The sequence below is a fragment of the Mycena indigotica genome (genome assembly GCF_014461135.1).
Source record: "Mycena indigotica strain 171206Taipei chromosome Unknown Mind.scaff0003, whole genome shotgun sequence".
In the NCBI taxonomy this organism is placed as follows: Eukaryota; Fungi; Basidiomycota; class Agaricomycetes; order Agaricales; family Mycenaceae; genus Mycena; species Mycena indigotica.
In genome coordinates, this window is record NW_023503002.1 from 4357266 (window position 1) to 4373462 (window position 16197).

The 16197-nt window shown below is 51.2% G+C and overlaps 4 protein-coding genes across 4 annotated transcripts; 3 read left to right on the forward strand and 1 right to left on the reverse strand.

The window, feature by feature from the left end:
• Positions 1-405: 405 nt before the first annotated feature.
• Positions 406-1973, forward strand: MIND_00390700 (Aldo-ket-red domain-containing protein; the record flags this gene model as incomplete). Its single annotated transcript, XM_037360736.1, has 8 exons — positions 406-444; positions 501-519; positions 569-945; positions 998-1107; positions 1161-1343; positions 1397-1522; positions 1578-1630; positions 1681-1973. The coding sequence occupies 8 exons, from the start codon at positions 406-408 to the stop codon at positions 1971-1973; spliced, it is 1200 nt and encodes a 399-aa protein (XP_037223621.1).
• A 1116-nt stretch (positions 1974-3089) lies between these two features.
• MIND_00390800 (uncharacterized protein) lies at positions 3090-3932 on the reverse strand (the record flags this gene model as incomplete). The annotated part of the gene is made up of 1 exon (XM_037360737.1): positions 3090-3932. The coding sequence occupies one exon, from the start codon at positions 3930-3932 to the stop codon at positions 3090-3092; it is 843 nt and encodes a 280-aa protein (XP_037223622.1).
• Positions 3933-6061: 2129 nt separating this feature from the next.
• MIND_00390900 (putative epoxide hydrolase) lies at positions 6062-7636 on the forward strand (the record flags this gene model as incomplete). The annotated part of the gene is made up of 8 exons (XM_037360738.1): positions 6062-6392; positions 6439-6597; positions 6649-6691; positions 6739-6778; positions 6819-6886; positions 6930-7180; positions 7242-7425; positions 7474-7636. 8 exons carry the CDS (start codon positions 6062-6064, stop codon positions 7634-7636), a joined length of 1239 nt encoding a protein of 412 aa, XP_037223623.1.
• Positions 7637-9430: 1794 nt separating this feature from the next.
• MIND_00391000 (putative epoxide hydrolase) lies at positions 9431-10884 on the forward strand (the record flags this gene model as incomplete). The annotated part of the gene is made up of 5 exons (XM_037360739.1): positions 9431-9776; positions 9835-10035; positions 10085-10432; positions 10484-10667; positions 10722-10884. The coding sequence occupies 5 exons, from the start codon at positions 9431-9433 to the stop codon at positions 10882-10884; spliced, it is 1242 nt and encodes a 413-aa protein (XP_037223624.1).
• Between the last annotated feature and the right edge of the window lie 5313 nt (positions 10885-16197).

Consider the following 16197-nt stretch of genomic DNA (forward strand, 5'->3'; position numbering starts at 1 on the left):
CATTCGGGCTTGATTCCGAATTCGGGCCCCGGCCGGGGCTACGTGGCCATGGATCCGGTGAGAGCAGCGGGTACAGCGCCGTTATGTGTTGTGTTGGCTGTGACTCCGCTCACAGGGCGGAACGCGCTCGAGGACGGCGACGACCAGATCGGGATTCGGGACAAGAAAAAAAGTGGCAGTCACGGTGGCAGTCACAGTGTGCGGCCTTCTTTTCTCCGCATCCCGCATCTCATCTCCCTGCAGCCACTCTTTCAGCACGGATTAGCGAAAGCCGGGCCCATCCTTACGCGCTTATTCCCCCTCAATGTGCAGACGGGCCCACGCGAACGCGCGTTTTAACGTCTTATTCGCCTCCCATGGCGCCATGTGCTGATAACGCCTAAATTCGGCTTGCTCCCTCCCACCATGCCATTCGACGATATCGTGCTCAACGACGGACGGAAGGTGCGTTTCTCCTCCTTATATACTCGCCTTACCCGCCGCTTAATGCCATTGTACAGATACCCAGCATTGCTTTCGGTGAGACACAACATTGGCGGAGAGAGCTGAGCACTGAGTTGGCTGGCAGGAACGGGCAGCGTCTACAAGCGCATGGACGTAACGACATATGTGAAACAGGCGCTCGACGCAGGTGCGGAACCAACTTCTCTTTTCTTCTACACCGTTCTGACCGATGCGCTGGCAGGCTTTTCCCATATCGACACCGCCCAAGGTGCCCCCATTCTTATCTTCTCCTTCCCCATTTCATACGACCACCCTCAGGATACGAAACCGAAGGTCCTTCCCTCCCAATACCAACAACCAACGCTGACACGCCTACCCATAGGCTTTGTTGGCGCCGCAATCCGCGACACCGGCCTCGCGCGCTCCGAGTTCTACGTGACGACGAAATATTCACGCAGCGCATTCTCTGTGGACCAGTCAATCAACAATAGTCTGTCCCAGGTGCGCTTCCCCTCACTTTCCTCATTGCATTCAAGTTCTAACCAAACTGCAGCTGGGCCTCAAATTCGTTGACCTATACCTTATCCACCAGCCCTCTCTGTCGGCGGACATTACTGCCACGTGGAAGGAGCTGGAGGCAGTGCAGAAAGCCGGGCTCGCAAAGTGCGTCCACCATCCTCTCCTTTCGCGCATCGAGTACTGACACATACCCACAGGTCCATCGGGGTCTCCAACTTCCCGCTCAACCACCTCAAACAGCTTTGCTCGGACCCCAGCGTCACCATTCTTCCCGCAGTCAACCAAATCCAGCTCCATCCATACAACTACCACCGCCAGCGCGAGCTCATCGAGTGGGCCCAGGCACAGGGGATCGTTATCGAGGCGTATGGCGGGTTGAAGTAAGTTGCTGTTTCGTATTCTTTGCAGGCAAGAACTGGATTTTGGCCTGCAGCTCGCTGACTCAGTCACCTGGCGGACCCGTCGACACGCCTGTCGCCGCTGCCGCCGCCCGTCTGTGCATCTCGCCAACGCAGGTGTTGTTGGGGTGGTTGCGGGCAAAGGGGGTGGTGATCGTGACGTGAGTGGACTGGTTTTTTTTCATCGTTGGTGTGAGACTGAATGGGTCATGGTAGGACGACGTCTCATGAGGGAAGATTGGCGGAATACCTCGCTGCGGGTGATTTGCGTGCGTGTTTCGCCTCTTCAAGAGAATCGATCGTTGACCACATTTCATAGGCCCGCTCCCGCCCGCGGACGTGGCCGCCATCGACGCTGCCGGCGCGCAAGGCTACCGCATTCCACGCATCTTGCGCTCCACAATATCGTTGAATGGCCCGCATTCCAAGCAGGCCGCGTACGCGTTTACGCTCATCAGCATCGTGCTGGTGGCGACTGGATTGGGCGTCTTGATGTACCTGCGGCTTTCGGGCATGCGCTTTCCGTGGGATGAGCGGGAGGCAGGAGATGTGTTCTCGTTTGGGATGGCGACATTGGCGAGAGAGGAAGATTTTGGGGTGGGCTGCAACTGACTAGTACTGCTAAGAGCTTAGAGACTGAGGTGGAATTTGCCTTGAATTTGGACTCTACTTATGAGTCCAATCGAGATCGGTTTAAAGAAGCAGCCTAGCGCATTATTACTCAGGAGCAAAATACTTGTATTTGAAACAGTACAAGATTAACAATGGCACCAACGGGTTACTGTTATATTAAGCAGGCAATTCATTTGCTCTACATTTCCATTTTTGGGGTCACTGCTGTTAAAGCCCCAAATTGGTAACAAAAGCTCCAAAATGTCCCAATCCTAATTGGGATACAAAGCTGTCCATGATGATATCTTGCACCCAGTACTATAAAAACATTATATCACATGCTAACACCTAAGTGTGTGTGTACTAATTCTTAATTTGCCTACAAATCAATAAATAAGTATATAAAGTTTGCTGACTTGGGTTGCAATGTATGTAAATGATAGTAGACCAAATATTTAAGAGGGTTATAAGAAATGCATCTGTCTGTTATTCTGTATTATGTAACAAGTAGAATTTTTTTTTATTCAAATAACAAACTAACCCCCAGCCCTGTCTAGTTTTTTTAATCATTTAATGGCAGGCTGGCAATGGTCAAGTTAATGCCTTCGACGACGTCTAGCAGCGCCTAACCCTCCTCCATCACCACAATTTGAGTCTGAGTGTGCCCCTGAGCGACGGCCCTGAATGCCTCGGTTATCTTTAGGTGCAGAGGTCTCTACGATAGTATTGACCTTAATAATGGGTTTCAAATACTGACCCTTATTATGACCTTTATCAACAACACTGGCACTGCCACAGGACCTTATTATGTTAGGATTATTATTATAACATCTGTTAACCCGATTATGTATTTCAACAGAGCTGGTCTGGACCAGGATGCAGGAAGGCTACACAACGACAGAATCATAGATCGTGGCAGCTTAGACCACTCTCAAAACACACCCTTCCATCCGGGAAAAAAGACAAGTCAGTTGCTGTTTCCAAGCATAAAAATATTTAATAAATTATTGCTTTATTACAGTTTGCGCTATGGTGTAGATGTGTTGTCAAATTACAGCTTCCTTGCATATATCAGGAAACACGGATTTATGATCCCGCTCCCCATTCGGACTCACATCATTGCACAAACTTCTCGCTATACAGCACTGAATGACTGCGTCGAGCAAAGGCCGCGGCCCTGCGATGGCCCTGAATGCTGCGGTACTGGCGCACGACGTAGGCGGCACAGAAGGCGGTGTATAGTATGCCGAGGGAGTATGCCTCCAGCTGGACGGCGGCGCTGCGTGTCCTGAGAGTGACTTCGGGGAAAGCGTTCGATAATATAAGCCACAGGAGGAATAGGATGCCGGCGCCACGCACGAGCGCGTATTGGAGTGCGTTGAACACGGTCAGACGGTGCTTAAGCGTGTGTAGCTGCGTGGGGAGTGTGGCCGTGCCCGTGGTGGGCGACGGCGCATCCGCGTCGAGGCTCTCGATGTAGGCGGAGAGCATCCACAGAAAATCGCCGGGGATCTCGGAGACGAGTGTTGCGAATACGGCGATGACGGGGAGAACCGGCCATTGGAGATAGAGAAAGGAGAGGAGGGAGAGAAGCGCGCCGGCGTGGTGCACGACGTAGAGGGTGTACATGTCGAGGCGGTTAAGCTCGGAGATCCAGAGGACAGCGCGCGCGGTCACGCATGTCTGGACGTCCTCGTCAAGCGACCAAGGGGCGGGAGGGGAGGCGCCCAGGGCGCTCCAGGCGTTCCACGCCCCCCGCGCACATGACGGCGTCGAGAGTAGGCTGATCAGCAGCCCCATGGATATTCCAAAGAAGCACGCATCCTTGCGTGTTTGGTGTAGGAAGTTCGAGAAGCGTGGGTCCCATCGGCGCAGCGCATATCGCAGAACCCGCTCGACGAAATAGTAGACAGTAGAAAGCAGAATGAGTGTGTTGGCGTTGATTTGTTGGGCGTCCATCGGAGCCACAGAATTAGAATCGTAGTTGCAGATGGGTTGTGTCGCCTCAGCTGGCTCGGGTGTGGATTTATACTGACTCCTGGAGCACAGCTGATAGTGCGCCAGGCGATCCGAAGATCAGCGGGACAGCTACGGGCCCGTCAATGTCCAACTGAGTCGACGCCGTCCGTCTTCCGAGTTGAGATGAGTCGTAAGTTGACGGTTTTGTTCGGCCTGGTCTACCAATAGCAACGCAAGAGCGCTCGCCCCCCTAGGCCGCCTAGAAACGGAGAGCTGTACCCGTGTCGATTCCGGGGATTCATCATAGTGGATCCAGGGCCGCCCTGACTCGGACGCGGTATCAGCATCGCAGAATAGGTCCAGTACCAGTCGGCATGCGCGTGAGACCCTGCAGGGGCAGGAGCTCGGAGACCAGATGAGCTGGACGGGAACAGTCTCCCTCGACAGTCGTCGTCACCAAACAACAGCCAATCTACAGCAAAACACCGCCCTTCTGCCAGCAGTACTGGTATCATAGATGCTCTCCGACACGTAGGTGGACATGCCGCCCTCGATCGCGCAGTCACCTACTTACGCCGTCAGTCAAACAGGCAGGTATGTTTCACTACCCACGTACGTGGCCCAGTCAATCGCTGTGCACGTCCCGGACATACAGCGGAGATAGCACCTGCTCGGCATGGCGGTGCCTCAAAGCGCGGAAGGGAGTGCCAGCCACTGACCGTTGTGTTGGGAGTCCCTGCGACGTCGGGATGGTGATGGTTCGCGTCAAGGGGGGGCGGTGTGCCTCGTGACCTGCATCAATTCGTCAACACCGCATAAGTACTCGGCCGATAGGTCGTCGGCCGAGAACATGAAGAGGGTCTGGACCGCGCACAGTTGATCCCATCAAACTTCGGTCGGAGCTTCCGCTCATCCGACCACGACGACAACAACACAATTTTCTCCCCCATAACCGCCTGCCAGCTGACAATCGGCGAGCCAGCCAGGCCCACAGCTTGACTTCGAAGCAAGAAGACCGTCGCCACTCGGTACATAGGTCGCTCCAGTCTGCGAATCGCGCGCTGCCCCAGCTACGAGTAGCTAAGCCTGCTTACGCCCCGCCCATCCACCTTTCCTCCCTCCCGTCTTTCCTTCCACCGAGCTTCCTACTCGGCTCCAGCGGCGTCTCGGAACGGCACCACCATTTGCCATGACCATGACGTGTGCGCTGAAGATTTACCGTCACCCGTCGTGCTGGTTGATCACCGTGGACGTCCGCGAGCCAAGCGAAGACTCGAAGAAGCACACAGTCTTGGAGCTCTTCCCTGCCTCTTCCTTCTCTTCTTCCCTTCCCGGCGGCTCCCGTCCGACGGCCGCACCAGGTTTTCCGTCTATCCGCTTTCGCTATCAGCACCCGCCTTCGCCTTCGTTTCCTTGTCCAGGCGACACTGGCGCATGGCGAGTCGACGGCCGCATGTCCAGCAGCTCCCCACCTTGTGCAGCATCGATGGAACTCATGGGCTGTCTTTACTCCTTCGACGCACAAAGCAGCAAAATGCTTACCCCAGCAGCCGCCGATCGATCCGGGCTCCACTTGGGCGACCCAAATATGTAACACCGGCACGGCACTCGTTGACGCCGCATTAGGTCAGCGAGACCGTACCTCGGGCACGTTCTGGGCGTCGCTGGTCCACCAAGCAGGACGCTGGGAGGGTGGAAACTGGGGGAACTTAGAAGGCGCCACACGTCGTCCAATGGCGATACTGCGAATCCGCGCTCACCGTGACCTTCGTCGAGGTTAGCGATATTGGCGCGCCGCCATTGGCTCCAGGATCGCCGGATCACATAGCCGACAGCAATTAACGACGTCACCGGCGCAAACTTCATCGACGCGGCGGCACGGTCGAGCGATGCGTGTTTGCGTGTTCCCGAGCGGTGGTGCCAGTGCGGGCGCGACAGCTGGCTTGGAAGCAAGCAGCCCGGCGACGGCTACCTATTACGGGCAAGCTCGTGGCGGCGGCAAGTGTCAGCGAATGTGGAAGGGAAGCAACTTAGTGGTGTTATAAGGGCTCGATTGCGCCACTCTCCCTTGACTTTCCCCCCACTCCCCCCTTCCTCTTCCCACCACACAACTCTGACATCCCTTGACGATGTCCACCGAAATATCTGAAAAGCCTTTCACCATCGCTGTCCCTGACGCTGCCTTGGAGCGACTGCGCCTGAAACTCTCCTCGACGATATTCCCCGACGAGCTGGATGGCGCGCAATGGGCATATGGGGTGCCGATGGCTGACTTGAAGCGCCTTGCCGAACGATGGGCGGACGGCTACGACTGGCGCAAGCACGAGACGGCGCTCAACGCCGAGCTGCCGCAGTTCACTAGAGACATCGAGGTCGACGGACATGGCGCACTGAACATCCATTACGTGCACAAGAGGAGCGAGGTCCAGGGTGCAATACCGCTGCTATTCATCCATGGCTGTGGGTCCCATTCTTCGTTTCCTATTCGCTCCTCACGCTGGTGTAGGGCCTGGTAGTTTCCTCGAAGCCCGCAAGATCGTCCCAATTCTTACCCAATCTTCGCCCGGCCACCCTAGCTTCCACTTCGTCGGCTTGGGTTTGCCTGGATATGGCTTTTTCCGAGGGACCTACGAAGACCAAGTTTGGGCTGGACCAATATGCCGAGGTGCGTTGCTTTCTCATGGTTCTTTATCACTCATTCTGACTTGTATCATAGTTAGGCAACAAGCTAATGCTTGCGCTGGGGTACGACGAGTATGGTGAGTTGTCCCTCCAAGGCAATTGGATGAAGATTAATCTCCGGCAGTCACGCAAGGCGGGGATTTTGGCTTTGCGGTGCGTTCTTAGTGCGCTGACCAGGGATAATTAACTCACACCTTTGTCTAGATCACTCGCCGAATCGCGACGCTCTATGGCCACAAACACAGCAAGGCGTGGCACACAAACTTCCCCTGGTTTGTCGTCTGTGATTGCGGGTCCCATCTAATCTCTTGTCAGCGGCGACCCTCCCCACCCGCTCCGTCAACCGATCGAGTTCCTGAAGCTCATATTTCTCACGCAGAAAGACAAAGAGAATCTCGCGCGCAGCATGGCGTTCTTCGACTCAGGCTCGGGTTACATGGCGCAGCACACGACGCGCCCCCAAACACTGGCGTACTCCCTTGCCGACTCGCCGGTGGGGCTGTTGGCGTGGATATACGAGAAGCTGGTCGAGTGGACGGATGCGTATGAGTGGGATGACGATGAAGGTGCGTGTCGCTTTCTTTCGCTGTCCGACGCGGTCTCACGCCGGCTCTTCTTCTCTTCTAGTGCTCACGTGGGTGTCCATCTACTGGTTCTCGCGCGCGGGCCCCGCGGCGTCGACACGCATATACTACGAGACGGCGGGCGGCAGCTTCGAGGGCTTCAAGCGGCTCTTTGGCATCACCGAGCGCCCCACGATCCCATTCGGCACGTCGCACTTCCCGAAAGAGCTGATCGTGTTCCCGTTAAGGTGCGTGCTCACGCTCTCCGCTCAGGCCCGCAGCTGATGGCGGTCTAGTTGGGCGAAGTTCACAGGGAACCTCGTTTTCCAGCAGGCGCACGAGCGCGGCGGCCACTTCGCGGCGTGGGAGCGCCCCGAGGAACTGGTCGCGGACATGAGGCAGATGTTCGGGAAGGGCGGCAGCGCGTTTGGCGTCGTAAACGGGAAGGATGGGTATTGAAAACCGCGCAGGATATATATAGAATCTGTTGTATTGTTATACTTGGGAATTTTTGGTGTCTGCATAAAATGGAAACGTCTTATATTTTCGCCGTAACTGTACTATATTCGGCTATGTGCCGCTCGACGTCGATGCCGGGGCCATCTGCCCTATTCATTCGCCAAAGCCCGTGTCCTCCGTGCAATAGGTCCGGCCAAGGTCCGGCACCCTCGCTGGCCTAGACCTCGGCCATAGCCATCAATGATCGGGGACCGTCATTGGCTGTCCCGTGTCATCGCAGTCGGGCCGCGACGTCGTTAGGACGGATACAATGCAAAAAACGCTCAAGTGACAGCTGTCGTATGGGTGGCTGATCGCTCGCGCTCGGGCTGATCACGAGCTCGCTGGATTCCCGCAGTAAATCACTGGAACCACGTCGGGTGTTAATTGTTGTTCGTCGTGGATCGGCGTCAAAGAGCAAGTGCCCGAGGCCACAGGCACGCGCTGTGCATGTGCTAGCTCGCTGAAGGCGGCCGCTGCCCCATCGACGCATCACTGGAATTTCCCGCTCACGGTGATAATCAAAATTAGCGATTTAAACTCCGAAGTCGACTCGATCTTGACTTTTATTCAATGAGGTTCTTTCCATTCTCTCGAGGCCCTAATAGATCATTATCAACGTCTCGTCGTAAAGGCCGGCAAGTATGGACACCGCTAAAGCGTCTATTTTTGCGCTCGAGGAGTGATAAAGCGGCTCGGCGGTAAACGTTTGCTGAGTCAGCCCCGGTAGGCCTCTCGAGGCGCTCAGGCACGGACACTGACTGGCATGGACACATTCACAGACCTACAGATCGGCGGTGAATCATTGTACAGTGCCAGCAGAAGCCAGCTATCATGCGTATGACTGGAAAGTTGACGCCATTGATGGCCCGGTCAGCGTTCCCACGTCACCCGTATGTGATCCGACCACACACGAGTGTCCACGTGTCGCTCGCTTAGCATTTTTTCTTTCTTCCGAACCGCCATCTCGACGCTCGCTAGCGCCACCAGCGGCGGGCTGTCGACGACTCTATGCTACAGGCACGCCCGAACAATCACGAATGCCCTCGCTGGATGCTCTTTCACCTGCGCTGGGAAGCCGAAGCTCTGCCTGGCCGGCGGCACTCGTGACAGCTGTCCTGCGGTGTGCCATGGAGGCTTGCGATTGCCTCATTTGAGGTTCTCTTGTCTTCCTTTCTCCACTCTGTCTTCGGCGGTTCTCGGTACTCTGGGTAGAGCCAACGCTCGTCGCTGGGGTCGGCGTTCCGGCCTCTTGTGACAAATCCTTTCACGTCATTGGCTTACGACCATTGGTCGCCGTCTCCGTCTCGAGCCTGTCCCTGAGCGCGCAGCTGGGGAATGGCTAGGCCTACCTACGCCTCCGGGGCTCGGGCATGTCTCGGCCGTCATGAGATCGCCAGATGGCCCGTCGACGCGCCCATCCTGTGGAGAACATCGATTGGACGTGTGGAGTTATGACATCGGAGGCTAATGATGCATTCAATCGATTCTGGAACGCGAAGCCGAAGCGGTCGGTGCGGGGCTCTTTTCCCTTTGCGCGAGTATGTGACTGCTCCTTGTCCGCCTATCCGCCTTACACGAATATAGATGGGAGGCAGAGATGGCTAACGCTCCTTCAGTGTCTATAAATGCAGCGAAGACCGGGGAGTGAGACCGTCAGCTGTCTGCCTCACAGGCTACGCTTCTTCTTCCCTCCCCCTCCTCCTACTTTTACGCCCCACTCACGCACTCCCGCCCGCATACGATTCCATCTCGATGGCCGATCTCAAACCCCCCTCCGTCGAGTCCGAGAAGCCGTTCACCATCCACGTCCCGGACGAGGCCATTTCGCGGCTCAAGACCAAGCTCTCCGACACCATCTTCCCCGATGAACTCGAGGGCGTCGAATGGGACTACGGCGTGCCCATGAAAGACCTTCAACGCCTCGTCGAGCGTTGGGCCGATGGCTTCGACTGGCGCAAACAGGAGGCCGTGCTCAATGCCGAGTTCCCGCAGTTCACAAGGGACATTACCGTCGAAGGCCACGGCACGCTCAACATTCACTATATCCACAAGAAGAGCGACGTCAAGGGTGCCATTCCATTGTTGTTTGTCCATGGCTGTGGGTCCACGCCTCTATCTCGTCTTCTTTTGTTGGGATGCTAACTGTCATGCTCCAGGGCCGGGAAGCTTCGTCGAGGCGCGCAAGATCCTACCATTGCTCACGGCCAGCTCACCGGATCACCCGAGTTTCCACTTTGTCGGCTTGAGTATCCCAGGGTACGGCTTCTCGGAGGCGCCGAGAAAGTCCAAGTTCGGACTGGACCAGTATGCCGAGGTCGGAAACAAGCTTATGCTTGCGTTGGGGTACGACGAGTACGGTGAGTGTTCTTATACCTGTCTTCATTGGAGCGCTGATGCTCCGGCCAGTCACGCAGGGAGGCGATTGGGGTTTCGCCATCACGCGTCGGATTGCTTCCCTATATGGCCACAAGCACAGCAAGGCGTGGCACACCAACTTCCCGACCGGAGACCCACCGAGCCCGATCTGGCAGCCCCTCGAGTTCATCAAGCTGTTCCTCATGTCCTCCGAGCAGCGCAACGCCCTGTACAAGAGCCTCGAGTTCATGGACACCGGCATGGGCTACATGGCGCAGCACGCGACGAAGCCGCAGACCCTCGGCTACGCGCTGGCCGACTCCCCGGTTGGCCTGCTCGCCTGGCTGTACGAGAAAATGGTCGGCTGGTCGGATGAGTACCCGTGGACAGACGACGAAGGTCCGTGGCCGTTTCTAATTACGCGAGCTCCAATCACTGACTGGCCTGTAGTTCTTACCTGGGTCTCGATCTACTGGTTCTCTCGCGCCGGCCCCGTCGCATCAACACGGATATATCGAGAGAGCGCCGGGCCGAGCTTCGAGGCCGTGAAGAAGGTCTTCCAAAACATCGAGAAGCCCACCATTCCGTTTGGCGCGTCGCATTTCCAGAAGGAGATCATCGTCTTCCCACTCGGGTAGGCATTCTGCGTGCTCCTTGAGACGAACGCGGACGATTGACAATTATTTAGATGGGTAAAGACATCTGGCAAGTTGGTGTACCAGCGTGCGCATCCACGCGGCGGACACTTCGCCGCATGGGAGAAGCCAGAAGAGCTCGTGAGTGATTTGAGGGAGATGTTTGGCCGGGGCGGCAAGGCGTTCGGGGTGGTAAAGGGGAAAGACGGGTATTGATTATGGTCATGAACACAAAATGAACTTGTACACCGTGACGACGAGATGATGAATACGAAATGCATCCAAATGCCAGATGAGTCCAAGTTCTTGCAACTCAAATAAGTACTCGTTGACTGATCGCTGTGAGGCGGTGGATATTACGATATTGACCTACGTATGACGCTGCCTTCCGAGAATAAGGTTTCCGCCACAAATTTTGACAGCGTAATAAGCTGATCGAGACTTTGATGGCGGATAGGCGGAAAAACGGGCCCGGGCTGTTCTTCGGATGTCCTTGGTATCCGCCGCGCAGAAGATGGGGATTCTGCTTCTTTCACCTCCTTTACCCACACTGATTTTCCATAAAAGCAGATTCGCCGGGCTGGCTTGGCGCCAGCCATTGTTTGACCATGAGCAATGATGACGATTTTTGGCAGTTGAAAATCAAGGATAATTAGCTGAGCTTTCAGTTGCTGGGATCATTGGATTCATTTACTTTTTGATTCAAGGGGGTGTCATTATTCGAAAATCGGATATAGTGTCAAAAGGTTTTTTAAGGGCTTTTTGGGACCCCCTCCCCCCACACGATATCGGGTAATATGTTCCCATGTAAACTGGCGATCAAGTTCATATTTCCAGTTAAATTCACCAAAATACTGTTACTTATGGTTGATATATTGGACTTGAGCCCTCACAATCAATCAGCAATGATCAATTTAATTCCGATTCCAGTCCAATTCCGGTGATCACATCACAGTCTCCATCAGACACATCACCGCCCTGCCCTGGAGATCCCTCAGGGACCTGGCCTGCGACATGGCACAGGCATACTGCTTGGGGCAACAATCACACTTGGCACGTCAAGAGCACAGTATATAGATACAGCCATACCATAACTATACCGGAGCCATAGTGAGAGTCGCTACAGGGTAGTACAATACAGCGCCGGTCTGGGAGACACCATACTGCACCATAAAAGTATGGCCATAACCGTATACAGTACAATACTGAGCCCTAGCCCTATAGTTGATTTTTCAAGACATATAGAGACTTCTCTTCTCTTTATCTTCTCTCATATGACTCTTATGATACAACCTAATTTAATGGTGTTATTAGCATTTTGGAGAGATTACATAAATATGGATTCTATACTTCAGCAAGCATACACTGACCCAGAATAATAATCAGATCACCATGTCACATTTTTTGTCCCACCCATATCTAAGCTCATACTCCACATACAGCCCTGATTCAATGTGCATTTGAAAGCTGATATCGACTAGTCTCTGTGTGCAAAATCTTGAGCAGATCGACTGTGGATTAGCATAGCAGTAGGGGATTTAAGTCGTGATGATGATCCAATTATTTTTCCCACATTTGACACTTCTCACAAAATTGGCACGAAAAAGCATGTAGCATGAATGAAATACAAAATCAAAGTACTCTAGGTGTAATGGGTTGCCCCTCCGTTGTTCTTCAAGAGTTTGCGCACCCTATTGGGCATACTATTGTACAATTTGTCGATGAAGCTCTGATCAATGGCATTCCACTCCTCCTGCAAAGCTGTCCACAATTCCTCTTTATTCTTCGGCAACTGCTTGCGTGCGCGTACCATGCAATCCAAATGGTCCCACAGATTCTCTATAATACTCATATCTGTTGAATTGGGCACCCAGGGGAGTAAATCAAAGCCTTCGAGATCAAACCAGCCACGTGCATGAGCTGGAGGTCGGCCATGATGCTGGGGAAGATGCTGGAGTGGTTTAGGATGGATGATAATAGCGGGTGTGGTGGTTAAGAGTGAGAACATGATGACCTGTCAAATGTGGAAAAATTATACAATTACCTGGTCGTGTTAACTACGTCACTACTCGACAACCCCGCTGTCATTCAACTTAAAGCTTTGCAGAGGGTAAAAGGCTTCCATATACTACTGTCCACTATACTTTGATTTGCCAGAGGCCCAGAGCTACCCCCTTGGTGCCAAAAATAAGGTGACAAAAAATGTGACATGGTGATCTGATTATGAGTCTGGGTCAGGGTAGACAATGGCCTGAGCATAGACATAGAGTGCTTATGTGTGGGTTCAAACCCAGCTATCAGTTTAGCTCTGAGTCTACACAGGATTTTTGTATTTGTAATTAGTAGGCAATGCTTTGCAAACACTTGGCTCATGTGTAGCTCAACAAAAACACAATTCAAGCAAACACTCCCCCAGTGATGTGGCCTAGACTCAATGGGTTCTCCAGCAAATATAATAAACAAAAACATGTTAATAACTGAGATGGACAGAATATTCTTTTGGTTGCTGGGCACATTTCTAGATGATGATTTCTTATTGCTGTTGTTGGTCCATATATATCTGATTGTCTCCATTTCCAGGCATATACAGTGTTTTTTTTTTTTAAAAAAAAAAGATCCCTTGTGATTAGTATATTAACATTTTCAAAAAACATCAGTGATTTACAAGTTTTCCCTGCATTTTAATCAAATCCATTCTTGGCCCCTTGACATCAACATTTTTTCCCATCTTTTTTGGCCTTTCCCCTACTCAGTAATTTCCCCATGCCTAAGGACTTGTCCACATATCAGGTCTGGGCTGACATGGCCTTTCAACTTTTTGAACCTTTTTTTATCTCTCATTTCCTAAATTCTTTTTTTGGAGCGTTTGGAGTAATGAACTTCAGTCTGCAGAAGCATTTCAAAGAACATCTGCTGGGTGCACTGGGAATAGCCAGTAAAATGCCGGGAAGTAAGCTCAGGGGAAATGCCTTTATGCACATTTTAAAACCAGTGTGGGACTCCTACAATGGTGCGGCTTATCCAACACCTTTCTTTAAGGGTTGAATACCCACTAAAACCCTCTTTTCATTTATCCAGTTATCTGGCAAGGAGTTTTTATCCAGCAGAAGTCCACTCCAAGTATTTAAAACTACTTGGTAGTCAGTACCTAATTTATCAAATTTATATTTATTAGTCAATATTCTATCTCGTTGAAGTATTGAATTTATCATTGTAAGCCAGCGATTATGTATTTCGTTAACTTGAAAAAGCTTACTAGGATTTTTTAGACGTCTTTCATTTCGCATATTCTAAATCATATACCATGCAGCTGATACTAAAATGCTGAACAGTCTATCTTTATGAGGCTGAGGAGTACCTTTATTATTATGAAACTTAGTTACATTACACCCTAGCACTAATCCCCATTCAATTCTCGGCCATTGGCTAAATTTCATACTCCAGAGTTGCTCAGTTAGTTTCCAAATATATATTCTTTCTAGTGCTTTGCATTTTAGCATAATATGTTCTACAGTCTCTGGAACATTACACAGTGGGCATTCACCAAAGGATTGGAGGTGAGGAATATTATCCCAGAATAGTCCTACTTTAATAAATGTATTATGTATAGTTTTCCAGAGAAGATCTTTGATTTTACTGCTAAAATGTAATGATCTGATTGAGTTCCATATCGCAGTATCTGTAGGTTCATAATCAAACACTTCCTTTATTGTATCTCTAGTTCTTTCTAGGTTACTAAAAGTTGACTTTCGCACAGAAATTTAGTAAATCGATTTAATAATCCTGGAAAATAATCTTTGTGAACCACTTTGTATTGAAATACCTGGTGTATGAAAGGTAAATTCAGGTTGTGTTTCTAAGATGGTTCATCAGTTAGCAAGCTGGCTTTATTTCCAAGAATTAGCATGCTATAAATAAATGAAATATAGGGTTTGCCATGTCATTTTCAAGCAAATGGCGTTTCTGAACTAATAAATCAGACAGCAATGGATTTGTAGTACAAATATTAACTGCACAATGAGTACCAACTAGTTCAAGCACCAGCAGTAGTGCACCTAGCCAGGCTGTCTGAAGGTTCAAAGGTGTTGATGTATCAGAGAAGAGAATCTCAAATTTCTTATTATCACCACAATCTTTGCCTGAAATCATTCTCAATGCAACAAATAATCTAGGTTTATAATCTCCTGGACACACAACTTCCATGTTTATAAATATATCAATATCATTACATGCATCTACAATCTGTTTGTCCTGTCTTCTTGCTGCTCGAGGGGACAGGAAAAAATTATCCTCTACAAATATTCTGCACACATTTGCTAAATCATCTACCTTGTAATTAGGGTCAAAGGTATGTTTATATTCAGTTGTAAATGGGAGTAAATTCCGTGATTGCTCTTCATCTGTAAGACTCAATTTATTAACAACATCACAGAGAGGATTCCATTTATCATGAATACATAATATGAGTTTTTGAGCTATATTAATGCATTTTCTAGGATGATCACATCATAGTAGTTTCCTATCATAAGAACATGCATCACAGCCACAATTCTGTCTTGAAATACCTGAAAGATTAATTGTATGGGGTTTTTGACCTGCTATGGTCTCTCTATTTGCCAATATCAATGCATCTCCTACAGTTTGCACTCCATGATTAAATTTTAAACAATCAATTCTAGTATAATGCCTCAGTAAAGATTTATATGAGCTATCTTCTACATTTCCCTATATAAAACCCACCATTGAGCCGCTAGCACGGCTGGCCACGGAGATTGCATCACATCAGTGACATAATGTCAGCACACCGCAGCATCACGCACATCAAACATGTTCACACGCTCAACAGTGATGTGTTGTCACCTGACTGACTCATCGGGTGTGGCCCTGGCGCTAGTTCTGACTTGCCCTCAGAGTCGTTCCATTTCTTACCAGTATATAAAAGGCCTGTATTCTATAAGTTCAAGAAGTTTTTAGCCCTCTGCATTTATGATTTAAAGTTGTGCTGTGTATCACTGATATGTCTGCCCAGTCCAGAGCCCTTGCCGCCGCTCTCACCTTGTCCCTCGCTGCCATTGCCCTTACGCCACATGCACCCCACATCCCCCATATCATCACATCATGCCCTCCAAGTCCTAGGTATGGACTCCCCCTTGCAGTACACATTAGTTGGTCGACACTGTGAGTGTTGATGCTGATCTTGTGTTGGTTAGCTTGCGCTCTCACGCTTGTCGCCCGTGCATCACCACCTTTTGGCTGGGGCAATAAATTAGAAGCATTTTTTAAAAACATTAACTATGGTAATGAGAAGGCCTTTTTTAGAAAAAACCCTGTGTACAGGTGCCACTTCAACTGCATCTATTGCTACTTGTGTGCCTAGTACTGTAACATTTTGCTCTAAAATCAAGATGAGCTAAGTGTCAGGGGAACCCTCACTTCGGCCTCCTTCAGACAGTCCAAGCGCATCCGAGGAGCATCTGACCGGTGCCCCCTCAGATGCTCCGACCCAGCCCAACCATCGTCTATGGCCTC